This window comes from Lactuca saligna, chromosome 5, assembly GCF_052625555.1.
Source record: "Lactuca saligna cultivar CGN05327 chromosome 5, ASM5262555v1, whole genome shotgun sequence".
In the NCBI taxonomy this organism is placed as follows: Eukaryota; Viridiplantae; Streptophyta; class Magnoliopsida; order Asterales; family Asteraceae; genus Lactuca; species Lactuca saligna.
This window is the reverse complement of record NC_136421.1, coordinates 162,582,014-162,595,830: the sequence shown is the minus strand read 5'-3', so window position 1 is coordinate 162,595,830 and position 13,817 is coordinate 162,582,014. Positions and strand designations below refer to the sequence as shown.

General features: G+C 32.7%; 1 protein-coding gene across 1 annotated transcript; it reads left to right on the top strand.

Moving 5' to 3' along the window:
- The first annotated feature begins 264 nt into the window (after positions 1-264).
- Positions 265-2,315, top strand: LOC144997430 (endoplasmin homolog). The gene is made up of 6 exons (XM_078957340.1): positions 265-728; positions 813-924; positions 1,011-1,137; positions 1,221-1,407; positions 1,789-1,905; positions 2,097-2,315. Exons 2-4 carry the CDS (start codon positions 867-869, stop codon positions 1,396-1,398), a joined length of 363 nt encoding a protein of 120 aa, XP_078813466.1. The 5' UTR covers positions 265-728; positions 813-866; the 3' UTR covers positions 1,399-1,407; positions 1,789-1,905; positions 2,097-2,315.
- The last annotated feature ends 11,502 nt before the right edge of the window (positions 2,316-13,817 follow it).

Here is a 13,817-nt window from a genome sequence, read left to right as displayed (position 1 = left end):
GAAAGAGAGAAACAGTGAGGGTACGCTACTAAAAGCAAGTATGAGGTAGGCGTACTTGAAAAATAAAAATAATAAATAAAGTTCTAATAAGGGTAATTTTGTATTTTTATATCAGTTAGGGACCATTTTCGTTATAAAAATAAAGTTTTAGGACTATCAGTGTTCAAATTAAAAACAAAGGACCTGATTCAAAAAGGATATATAACCACAAGGACCATTTTTATAATTTACCCTAATAACTGAAAAAAAAAACCCACCCCCTTTTTATCAATCGATCACCGGAAACCACATAAGAACTCGAACCCTAGCTTCTCATCCCTCTTTCTCTAGCCGGAAACGTCTACTAAAAACTCTTCGGTTTCCTCTCGTCTTGTTCCTCTCTTATTTCGTTCGAAACCTAGAAGACACCTTGTTTGATTTGTGATTCGATTTCTGAAAATTAATCTGGACTGTAAAGTTGTATATGATTGATTTCTAAAAATCGATTTCTCACAGCGTCAACCAAGATTTATGAATGCTAGGTCGCGCCACCATGACGAACACCACTGACACAATGTTAACTACCGTAACAACTCACCACAACCAATTTCCAAATTTCAGAAGCATGTTTGTACGATTGAGCTTAGACTTCATCTGTATGGTAGATTGATTTTGACAAAATTAGATTCCTCTCTCTTACTGATAAGGAGGTATTAGGCGAAGGTGATGACACCAAGCTTGAGATACAGGTTTGTATGAGCTAATATTTATCCTTAATTTCTTCTTCATTTCAACCTTTATCTTACAATTCTGAAATCTAACATAACTTGCAGATTAAGTTAGATAAAGAAAAGAAAATCCTTTCCATCAGTGATAGAGGTGTGGATATGAAAAAGGAGGATCTAATCAAGAACTTAGGAACAATTGCCAAGTCTGGAACTGCGGGTATTGTGTTTAAATAGACATAAGAGCATTTACGTTTTGTTTTTTAAATTGTTTAAAACTTTTCTTATACTCTGTTCTTGTATTAGTTTTTGTGGAGAAAATGCAGACAAGTGGAGATCATAATCTCATTGGTCAATTCGATGTTGGGTTTTACTCTGTATATCTTGTTGTTGATTATGTTGAAGTCATCAGCAAACACAACGATGACAAACAGTATGTCTTACTGGTTTTATCCCATTATAATTGATTCATTTAGATTATATTTTAGTTTTTTTTACTAACTTATAACTTTATAGGTATGTTTGGGAGTCAAAGGTTGATGGGGCATTTGCAGTTTTTGAAGATACATACAATGAGCCACTTGGTCGTGGAACTGAAATAAGATTGCACTTAAGGGAAGAAGCTGGAGAAGAGAATCTTTATTATATTGAAGAGCCATTATTGCGACACTTGGAGCCTCCTTTATCAATTTAGCTTGAATTGGTTTGTGATTCATAACACATTTCACTGTCTTCTTTTTTCTTTTAACAAACTAAAACATAACAAGAAACAACTCTTATATCAAACGTACCTTTGATCTTTTTGATGTAACAATTTACCGTTTTGCCCATGTTAAATGGTTTTTTTTTTTGTTTTGTTCAGGAGAAACTTAAGGGTCAAAATTACATATTTAGTTATGCCAACAGTTCAACAAGTTTTAAATGATGAAACTTGTGCTCTTCATGTATTTGCATACTACTTATTTAGTCCTCTTGCTTATCAAAATTACGGATCTGGTCCCTAACTTGAGAACTTTTAATCTTTTTTATCACCATATTTGTACCTATTGTTAAACTCTGAAAAATGACTGTACTACCCTTATAGGTGGAGTTATCGAGACTGCTTGATATTGCACGTTACACTGAAACAAATATGGTAGAGATGTCAGCAACTCAACATTGAATCATCTAATGTCAACAAATTGAGTGTTTGTATGGTCAGGTGAGAAATAGCAATGTACTTTACTCTTTGTACCAATATAGGCAATATGCTCTGTTTTTTTCACTTATTTACCATAGTAGCAACATACTTACATTTATTTACCTATAATTAATAGAAATATGTGGTGAATAAAGTAGAATGTTATGTTTAGTAGCATTTGATTGAGTGGTTTTATTTATTTATTATTATAGGCGATTGAAACAACAAAGAATGTTGAGATGGGTAATAAGGAGCTAACTCAAGCCATACAGAGGAGCAACAATAGGAACAACATTTGTAGAATTTTTGTCTTACTTTTCATTGTTTTTACTTTTACTATTTTTTTCTTGATTGGTATAATTAATTAATACTTAAATCGATGGACTCAACATTTAACTTACGAAATATGTTATTTATTTATTTATTTGCAATTTTAAGAGCTCAAAAATGTATATTGAACCCATTGTAGATAGTTTTAGGTTTTAGGATGCAAATAATAGGAACTTACATTTATTGATTTGTTTACTCTAGCATTACAATTGAACTCAGTGACGACTTTTTTGGTCACTAGATGAGTGACGACTTTTTATGGTCACTAGTTGGATTAAACGGTGACGACTTTTTGCGGTCTCTAATGGATAAAATAGTGACGATTTCCTTTGATCAGTGACTACTTTTAGTGACGGAATGAGTCGTCACAGATATAGTGACAACTATATTTTAGTCACTATTTAGTGACCATTATATACTTTGGTCACTACATCAGTTTAGTGACGGACCTATAGTGACGAAATGTGACGACCAAAATTTTGGTTACTAAATCACTTAGTGACCACTCTTTCTATTGTTAATGACCATTTCGTTTTCGTCACTAATTGGCAATTTTTTTGTAGTGAACTTTTTATGTTCTTTTCCTACAAAATTTTCATTAATTATGCATTATACTTTGGACGTCAATCTTAGAGAAATTTGTTGTATACATGATATTTTTTCTTGTATAATGAAATTATTGAACGTGATTAGTTTGAAGATTAGTACATTTATTGTATGAAATGGATTATATATAGGGGATAAGGAATATACATTACAACCTCACCTATGCTTAGATAATAAACCTCTAACATATGTCGCTTTAACTTAGAAAATATACTTGGTTTGGTTTTGACTTGGTAAATATATCATCCTCAATAATTTTTCTTTTCTCCATTATCGTTTACCATCCTTGTTTTCTTTCCTCCATTATCGTTTTACCATCCCTGTTTTCTTTCTTCCATTATCATTTATTAGTTCACCCTAGTGAACATTATTTTTTCCACTGACGCGAAGGTCGAAGATAATCAATATTTTTGCTTCCTTATCAAAACTATTGCATCGATATTGAATTTACATCTCCAAGTGTTAATCATTAATCCCTAACCACAATCTTTATATAGTAAAATAATATATTTTGATGAGGTTTAGTACCTAAACTTAGGTGGGGTCGATAAGTATATTCACTTTTCGCATATATATATATATATATATATATATATATATATATATATATATATATATATATATATATATATATAGTATTCATGTATTATGAAATAGATTGTCGTTTAATTTGAAACTTAGCAAATCTATAAAACTATTTTTTTAAACACTTATGACACACGAATTGTGTATCGAAATGCACATCGTAAATGTGAGACGTAAATTTATTACACGCAAATGCGTTTCCAGGGGCTTTAATGAGATGCATTTCCGTGTCATATGTATCTTTTTATGACACGTAATGTGTGTCATAAAAGACCTTTTTGTAGTAGTGTTTTCATTCACCATATATTTTGATGGTTGTTCATATGTTTTTGGTGTTAGGCATTTTGGGTAAACATGAAAATTCACAATATTTAATATTAGTTTAATGTCAATGGAAAAGCATTATTTGGATGCTTTGATCTAGTTTTTAATATATGATATATATAATATCGATTATACTTCTCTTTGCATAAGACCTAAGAGTTCACTAATATGTTATTTATATAATAATCATAAAAAGTTCTTATGTTTTTAGCCAAGCATTTTATGATTTGTTTACCAAAATGAAGAGCATGTGCTATATGTTTCTTACAATGACTCCCACCATGTAGCTTGTACGTTTCTTTATCATACGTAGTCGGCCAATTTCCTCAATCCTAATTTTCTAGTTTACACCACGCCGTATTACATATTCGTTATGGAGATCTTACCATTTATTGCATATGTTTGCTTGAACCCCCGAAAAGAAACAAAATTTCAAGATACAGTTTCAGTAAGTAAACAACTATATTCACTAATAATTATAATCACTAAATAACTAATCTTTTAAAACCTTTAACACATTAGTTTAAAGGCTAAATTCTAAACTACTAGACCATCGCGATAATCTATTTTAGTGCATGTGCCAGCACTCCGACTAACAATAATGTATACGTTAACTTGCCACCCATGCCACCAAATCAGAGTCCTAATTAGTCCACTTAAGAACTATACCCTCTTAGGGCTACCCTTGGGCTGCAGATAAGTTGTTTGATCCAGCTGATGTGGTTGCTTTCATGCAACAAGGTTTCTGGTCAAGGGCACCAAACCCAACTATCAGTATTGCTAAAGCTGTGGAGGCTATCCGACTCTAAAAAAAAGATCTTCGACCACTTAAGAACCATGGTTGTTTGAGCCGCGATTTGTATGATTTGAATTAAGAAACACTTGAGACGATGAGTGATCGAGAGGGTAATCCGTGTGTTACATTCCTTTCTCTTCAAGGAGTAATATGGACCTCGTTTTCAAGAAGGTCACTATGTGTCTATGAGTTTGATACCTATACTTATAAATGAACTGAATATTTTCAAAATTTTTGATCGTTTATGTTCATTTAGCATTTTAACGAACATAAATGAATAAACACTAACAAGGTAATTTGTTGAATGAGCCAACATGAACAAGAAAAGTTGTTCAATTATCTGTTCATATTCATTCATTTTGTTCGTGCCCATTAAGTTGTTAGCAACTCGTTTACAACTCTATTCATGGAAATCGTATCAAACAAATCTTACATCTTAACATGCATGCTAGTTTTTACTATAAGATGTATTATTTTAGTACCAATAAATTAAGCTAGCATGTCATAGAAAGAAATTCTTATTTCTAATTAAGTTCTGAAAGCACATAACATGTGGCTAAGGAGTGTACAAAAGGTGCAACTTATGTTTTACGCGAGACAAAAATATCAAGTTGGGAGTAGGTTTAGAATGTGTGGCCATGCTAAAAAACAAAACATAACATAAATTTATGTATGTATGTATAGAATCAATAATGGGCATATGTTAGATGGTCATCTTTGGAATTGCTTCTTAAAAAAAGTATTCATTGTGAAATTGTGTAAAAAAGGAATATTCTAGTGCTAATGGAGAACAAGGGAAAAAAAGAAGAGAGCTAACCCTAGTTAGGCAGCTATGATACAATGTAAGATAACATGATGTACAAATGATGTTGTAGTTGTGAACTTTTATTGAATAATGGGTACAATTTATAGCTATAGATCGAATCTAAATTAGGAAGAATTCCTCTAGCTACTCCTAGTATATACTCAGATGATGGCTAATTATGCCTATATATACCTTTAATTATAAATATCTCAATAATTGTGGCTAAGGTTCAAAAAGCACCAAGCCCAAGTGTAGAACTTACAAAAACCAAGTTGTAGGAGGAAAGAACACCTTAACTTATAAGCCATCAACTTAATTTAATTTTAATCGATGTGGGATCATAAACGAGATCAATGTATAATGTGTTGATGACATGGCATCTGGCATCCAATAGCAAGACCCAAGCAATTAGAACATCGGGCCAACAAGTTTATATTTAGACAATCCCAAAATATACTCGCAATACCTTTAAAGACTTGAAAGAGCCTTTGGACTCAAAACAACAAACAAAATTAAATAACACCCAACATATTTCATCCTTGCCCTAGAGACTTGATAGGGGATCATCTAAGTAAGATGAGCAATCAGTAGTCTTCAAGCTAAATATTGCTATATTTATAAAAATTGCAAGTAATAATGAGTAAAGAAATAGAAGTATCTTGCTATAATGGGTTAACAAATGTAAGTAAGGACACCAAATGGCAAAAAATGATGTATAAATGCTAGTTGTGTTGCGTGACTCACAACCAAACAAATAAATCCAAATCAACCAATTCTGGGTCTCAAAATTTTCAAAATGTTCTAACACATAAAAAATTAAAAAGAAAGATATGAGTGCTAACAAGTCATCATCCATGTAGGAAATCAACATTCAAACCTTCATTAGAAAGTACCACACCGTAGCACTAAAGAACATGCTTCATATCTACATATCAATATTCAGTATCCTGTAACAAAGAAAATACAATTTTATTTTTGAACTTTCAAATAAAAAAGGAAGCCGAAGAAGATAATCATTTTTATCAGTTAGTTATGTTGGAAAATTTTACTTTTAGATTTTATGCAAGGTCCTTCTCAGCTTGTGTATCCTCTTCATAACTAGCATAAATCATAAGAACATTAAGGAAATAACAAAAATACATAAGAAAGACGATATAATTGATTAAAAAAATGAAATTTAAGTCTTACCTTCTCTTGCGCTTCCTTTTTTCCATGTCCTGTAAATGTCATTTTCTTAGTTTACTTAATTAATAGACAAAAAAAAAAAAAAAAAAAAAAAAAAAAAAAAAAAAAACAGATGGATTAAAAGAGAAGTGGATGTTATAGTGCACCTGGAGCATTTTCAAATCCTCTGTAAATAAAAAGAAATGTTAAATGTTAAACAAAGAGTAACTGAACTTTGTAGAGAAAAATAAGTAGAAAGATATCAATTTCGGTAAATTCGTTTCCATGTAAGAGGATAAACAAATTAAAGAAACAATGTAGCCAATGGTTGAAAATGGTCCAAGGTATATTTTTAAAGCAAACATCAATTTAACTCATTTTATTCAATAAATCATGTTATTATGGTAATAATAATGTCTTTAATAACTTTTTGAAATTCAAGAAACTTCAAAAGAAAAAAAAAAATCAACGAGATTTACCAGAAATGCCATCTAGTCTATGCAGCAATATCCTGGCAACTCCACCTGAGAATTGAAGAAAACATTTATGATGTATATGTTGATGAAACCATATTGGTAGTAATTAAAAAGTTTACCTGTAAGGATGATGCTTTTTATCGGCATATTGCTATTAGGTATTTGAAGAATATCTCGACTGCAATATAGCAAAGATCAATGCATAATAATCATAAAAACAGACCCGAGAAAAGGAAAAAAATATATTAACTAATTAAGTTCAAGTTATAAGAAATCAAAACCATGTTTGGTTGATGTCAATTTTTTCTATTTCGTCATCATCGATTTCCAAATGTGAAGCTGCCCTCCAGGCTATTCCAAGAGGAGTGTCTTTCTTCAGGATCTCACTGTTGATGTCGGCTATTCCTGTATCTGTTATATAGCAACTATATAAATCACATTTGATTATGCAATAAATGGTTTACTAATCCATAACCATGGTGACAAAGGACAAATGGCTAGGGTATCATTTACACATCAAATACAACGACATATTGCAGAAATTGGTACGCAATATCAATGAGAAAGAAAGATATTGGGATGTCAAATAGGGAGAAAGAATTTTGAATAAATACCAACATATAAAGTGTGAATCATAACATTGGAAAGCAAGAGGTAAAAATCTCCAATTTAGAAGGGTTTATGCGGGACTAGATTTGAGCAATGTACTCGATTCGATAGTCATCGATTCCCCCATAACCATAGCCAACTAACTAGGAATTAAACAAGAAATATCACATCACATAAGCCAAATCGGATAAAAGGTTAGCGTACCTGGATCCAAGTGAGGGTCGGAAGGTACGAAGAAGACGCCATTTACTTATCTATTTTCACGAACGAACACAACTTGATCTACTAATTGTTTGAAGTCTCCTCGATTGTGGTTCAATTTTTCCTTTTTCTTGAATACGATTAGGGTATATTCTGTCGGGAGCCCGGGAAAATCAAATCTTCTTGGGCCTGTTGCCCTAGGCAGCTCGTGGAGTCCTGGACTTGTAATAATGTTTTTTTTTTTTTTTTTTTTTTTTAATTTTTAATTTTTTATTTTTAATATTGGATTTGAATGTTTGAAATTTGAAGTAAAATGCTTATAGTATGTGGAGAAAGAATTACACCAACCATTTGCAATTTATAGGAGCACACGGTTTGGGGCTTCTCGTTCTTGTTATTGTCTACGTGGACATGCCTTGACGGCATGGTAACAGGGGGAACACCGCCCCCCTTCTCATTTCTTCTTGTTGTGGCATGTATCGTTGTGACGAGAACAAGACACAACGCCATTTTCCACCAATAAGATTTCTTTCTTTTCTCTATCCCTTACTTTCTCTCTATTTCTTAACATACGTTATAACATTGAACACCATTTCCTATCTAAATGGTGTGGTGTTAAAGGTGATGTGTCATGGTGAGGTGGTAATTTTTTGATGTCATAACACCCACCCCTACCGTATGCTCTAAGAAAAACCTGTTAGTTTTTTAAATTATCAATGCTGTTAGAAAAAAAAAAAAAACACTACAAAAATATAAGCTTGATTTTATAAGGGATCAGGTCAAAAATGGTCAATTAACTTTTCAGTTCGTTCTCCTTTGGTCACTTAACTATGTTTAAGTTATAAATTGTAATCAAACTTTCTATTTCCTTCCGAAAAGGTCATTGTGTGACCCCCTGTGAAGTTTTCGTGTGGGAGCTTCCAAAATGGACAACATTGTGATACGTGCCGGAAAGGGATGTTCCATTTAAAAGTCACTACTCGAAAGTTATGAAACTTAGTTGGCAAAATTCATCACTTTAGGCTATTTATACTTTTCTATGATACGTTTTGAAGCGTTGACTAATTTGATTATTCAATCTCTTAAAAACTTCTATAATCTCAGTCTTCTTTATTGCATGAAATTGAGTAACTGGTGTTAGTAATCCGACTATGATACAAAATGTTTACTTAAATCTTATATTTATACTCAAACTAAGGGTCACAATTCAATGCTTTCGCTCATTAAAATGCAATTGTTACTAAGGGTCACATTTCAGCTAATCATTCTTCAAATAGTTTCTATTGAGATAAATCTTATTCAATGTTTTTTGAGCAGTACAAAAGGGTTATGAACAACAAGTTTGATGGTATACTAGGTACAAAAACTGAAAGTTGCCAAACCTGAACAAACTCAACAATTGGTTACCCTCCTAAGTCATTTTCCTTTACTGATTTACAGAAAATCTTACGTTATCCCCTGCTCATATTAACGACTTTATGAGATTCATTTTTGCTTCTTTTCAAAACCTAACCCACAAAGAACATTATTCATACATGTAGAACTTTGTAATGCACTTCCATATTTATTAGACGAATCTTGATTGAGCAGGTGCATTTCTTGACTATATTTACATTTCCAATCAAATGATTTATTGTATCATGGATTATAGACAGGTCTACAAATGAGTGGGAGCTTCTAAAACTGACAATATTGTGATACGTGTCAGAAAGGGATATTACAATTTAAAAGTCGCTAATCAAAAGTTATGAAATTTAGTCGGATAAATTTATCACTTTAGGCTATTTATACTTGACTGTTATACGTTTTGAAGCGTCGATTAATTTGATTATTCAATCTCTTAAGAACTTCTATAATGTTTGTGTACTCTTTATTGGCATTAAATTACGTAACTGATGTTGGTAATCCGACTATGATACAAAATGTTTACTTAAATCTTCTATTTATACTCAAACTAAGGGTCACAATTCAATGCTTTCGCACTACAAGAAAAAACCCTTTTACGACGCGCAAACCACGACGCTCATTAATTTACATTACGCAAAAGAGAGTGACTTTAAAAAGTGTCATCTCTTCAAAAAATTTAAGGATTTGGGTCGCGCATTATTGTGTTCCCTTAAATTAGTGTCTAATGTAAAAAAATTAAAAACACGGAAGGTACTTTATCAAAAATGTGTGTCCTCTCTTAGTGTCACTTTATGTTTTTTACTCAAAAGGTGCGTTTCATAAAAGTGGGAAATGAAATTCTCTTAAAATTCTAAAAATTTTAAACACCTCGACAACTCATATAACCGTTGTATAATTTTTTTCTTAAAAACTCGTGTTCATTCCTATAGATCACAAAATAGCGACCAACAACTATACGTATATTGTTAGCCCAATACTTTTGTGTGTTTTTTGACGACAACTGCAAGGTTCTAGGCAGGAACCACTACAATCATGATTACTACATTTTGCTCCAACGTTCCAAAACCAGGGCATCAATTCGATCTTGAAGAATGTAATAGATGGTGGAAGATAACCAAAAAATGCTATGGATCATGGAAAACCTAGAAAATCAAGAAACATTTGAAAAACTTTAGGGCTTCGCTCTTTATCAACGGCGAGGTCGCGTTTCTTCTTATCAGTACTAGGGTCTCATTTCTTATGATCGGTGAGGCCTCATTTCTTCTTATCAGTATCGGATTTCTTCTTGGCTAAGGGGCTAGATTGACGAGACCTATGAGACTTATGAGATCGCTCCATGCTCCATGTGTGACTGTGTGAGGATACGAAGATTAATGGCTGTGACACGGTTAGCAGAGCTCCTTCGAGGGTTTAGGGCTTATTTCTTCTCTACTAGGTATAATAATTGTTGCTTAAAATGGTTACTTTTTCCTATTAATCATTGTTAGGGCTTATTTCTTCTCAAGGACAAATTTGATTCTTTTTCTGATTTGGGAACCAAAACATGCGAGACTAATGAATTTATTGGTGATAATTAATGGTTTGATGATTCTGCTCTCAGGCTAATAACAAGAAAGTGTTTGGGAATCATTCATTTCGTCCCATCCAAAGAGAAGTAATTAATGCAACAATGAGTGGAAATAATGTTTTTGTCTTAATGCCAACTGCAGGTGGAAAAAGTCTCACATATCAGGTACTACATACCATTTTCTAATGATTTTGGATGCTTATAGCTTTATTTAATTAATTGCTTACATATGTTAAGAGTCTGGTTAAAAAAATTGTGTTTTTTTTATGTCCAATGTATTGAGTTTAAATGTTTCTTGCACCCTTTTCTTGCAGCTAACTGCTCTTATTTGTCCAGGTGTCACATTGGTGATCTCACCTCTTGTTTCTCTAATCTAAGATCAAATAATGCATTTATTGCAGGTATGTACATGTTGATATTCCTTAACCTATGAACATTCACATTTATCTATTATAGTGAACATCAAAACTTGTGTTTGGATACAACAACAAGCAAATATGGAGTGGACCAAACAACAAGACATTCTCAGAGATCTTTGTTCAGGGCATTGCAGTTACAAACTGTTATATGTCACTCCACAGATAGCAACCTGGTATATTCCTCTTTAAATACTTATTCAATGCTAAGCCACCTCTCAAGCATACATATGCGAGAAAAGAAAAGAAGGATAAAACATGAAATTAAAGTAACAAAGCAGGGTGCTTTTGAAAAAAAAAGTCGTTCTTAGAGTTTGTTAGTGTAAACGTAAAGGCTGATCACATTCAATTTGCACCTTGTGCACCAAGGTAAAAGAAATTGACAGAACAGGGGAAAAGAAATCACAGGTAAAAACAGGTATATTTGCCTGTTGGCATTTTTCTTGCCACTTCATTTTGTCAAACTATAAGTCATTTGACTTATTTGGGATAATATCTGGAGAGAAGTTCGTATAAGTCCGTGGATTTGATTCTGAGGGTTTACCAGTATGCTGTCTATTCATCTCTTAATTTGAAGGTATAGATTTGGATTTGATATTTCTGCAATTGAATGATGTCATCTTCTAAAATAGATTTAGAATTAGTTAAGTATACTCTAATCCGTATGCATTTGGGATAATCAAAATAGAGGTGATGAGTGGTCATATTTGTATCTTCCCATATGTAAATCAGAATTTGATTTTGCTTATAGGATATCAAGAAAGAGAGATGGTAACTTACTGATGAAGGCAAAACTTATGCTGCTAATGGATATGCAGAATTCCAACTTTTCATGGCCATTCCACCAGAGGGTATCTTAATAGTAGAACTTAAGGTTACTAGAAGTTAATATGTTTCTCTTCTAGGTTTTTAATGTTGGAAGATAAACTAAATGAATATTATTTTTTGTATGCAGAAGAAGCTGGGAGACTTGGTTTTCACAATAGGGGTAAACAAATTAAAATAAATGGCTTCAAATGGGAAACTCTTGTGTTGGGAAAAGTTGCATTGTTCTTTGCTTTCTTGGTGGTCAGTTTGATCCAACATCCAAGGTTTTACTTATATAAATATTTCTTTTTCCACATATATAACATGATAAGATTTCATATTAAAGTTTTCATATAGTTTTTCCATCTAAATATTTGAATTGATATGCTTTTATCATGCTATTCACTTGAATTTACCACTTTATTATTTATCTGATCAGGTGACTGTTGGAGCTTCATTCTTGTCACAAACAGTAGCTCTATGACAGGAAAATTTGAAATTTGCCCTTAATTAGTTAATTCCATTTATCTACTTAATTTTTAATTTAGAAAATGCCGTTTGCATACCTATTTTGCAAACGTCAATCTGGCAGCCACGTCAAGCCCACTTTCCATAGAGTCAATCTGGCAAGAGTCAAGGAACCAGATTCTCTTGGGAACCCTTGTAATAGAAGCTTTTCACCATCTACATTTCAGTGTACTCTTCGCAAAAAATTCTCTACAAAATTGGGGTTTTCTGGAAAAGGGTCACGGATATTGGTACATAATGGATTTCGGGTTGAGTCCACCTCCAGCGCTGGTGGAAGGACTGTTCATAGCTGCATCACCATGTTAGTGTCTGAGTTTTACATGGTCAACCCTCACTTCCAAACAAGGATAATTCTTCACCATAGGGATACCCATGGAGACCCACTGCATGCTCTCTCTGCTGGTAAGTCTTACAATGTAGTTAACTATCTCTGACTTCATTTGGAACACATCATGTACGAAAGTGGAACACATGAAAGGCGTGTACTTGTCATTCACGTGAAAGGCGTGTACTTGTCATTCACTTCTTTCACAATATGTTTAATTTCAATGAAGATGTTTTCTTTGGATATTTTTTCATTGTTTTAATTCATTTGTTTATGATTGTCTTTTTGCCAATCAGCTCGTGATCTTTTGGAGAAGCCGAAAGTGCAAGCAATCATAGGTTCAGAGTCAACAACTGAAACAAAGTTCCTGGCGGTTTTGGGAGACAAAGCTAGAGTGCCTATTCTTTCACTTTCACCATGTCTCTCTTGCAACAAGCATCCTTATTTCCTTCAACTTACACCGAGACCAAAGTTAATCCATGAAAAAAATCTTGATGTTCTTTGTGAACTTGTGGATATTCTTAAAATAGAAGTGATAGGAGAACAACTGAGCAGAAGAAGTGAATCTTTAGCTGGAATTCGGCCTACATCGGACATAATTTTAGCAGATATTCATGAAAGGTTAACCTTTCGTGCTCGAACACATATTCGTGATGAGGTATTATGTCATTTCATATTATCCTTTTATTGAAATAATTTGATTGCTAATAAGCTGTTATCTCCATAGTTTAAATTCTGTTTCATGCTCATCTTAGATAGCAAATTATCTCCCACTGGATGAAGATCTAGATCAAATCAGATCCCACTTCTGTAACTTACTTCTTAAATCACATTTTTAATCCTAGATATGTTTTATACATGTTTATATAAATTCTATAATTTTTAAAATATTAATTTACAGATTGAACTGAGTTCAGATCTTGTCAAGACTTGGTACCCTCCACTGGAAAAAACTGTATCCGGTTTTTCAATAAAAATATATGAACT

Coding starts and splice junctions, on each gene's coding strand:
- LOC144997430 (XM_078957340.1), top strand. CDS start 867: ATGAAAAAGGAGGATCTAATCAAGAACTTAGGAACAATTGCCAAGTCT. Junction 925..1,010: donor TGCCAAGTCTGGAACTGCGG/GTATTGTGTTTA, acceptor TTCTTGTATTAG/TTTTTGTGGAGAAAATGCAG. Junction 1,138..1,220: donor AAACACAACGATGACAAACA/GTATGTCTTACT, acceptor ATAACTTTATAG/GTATGTTTGGGAGTCAAAGG.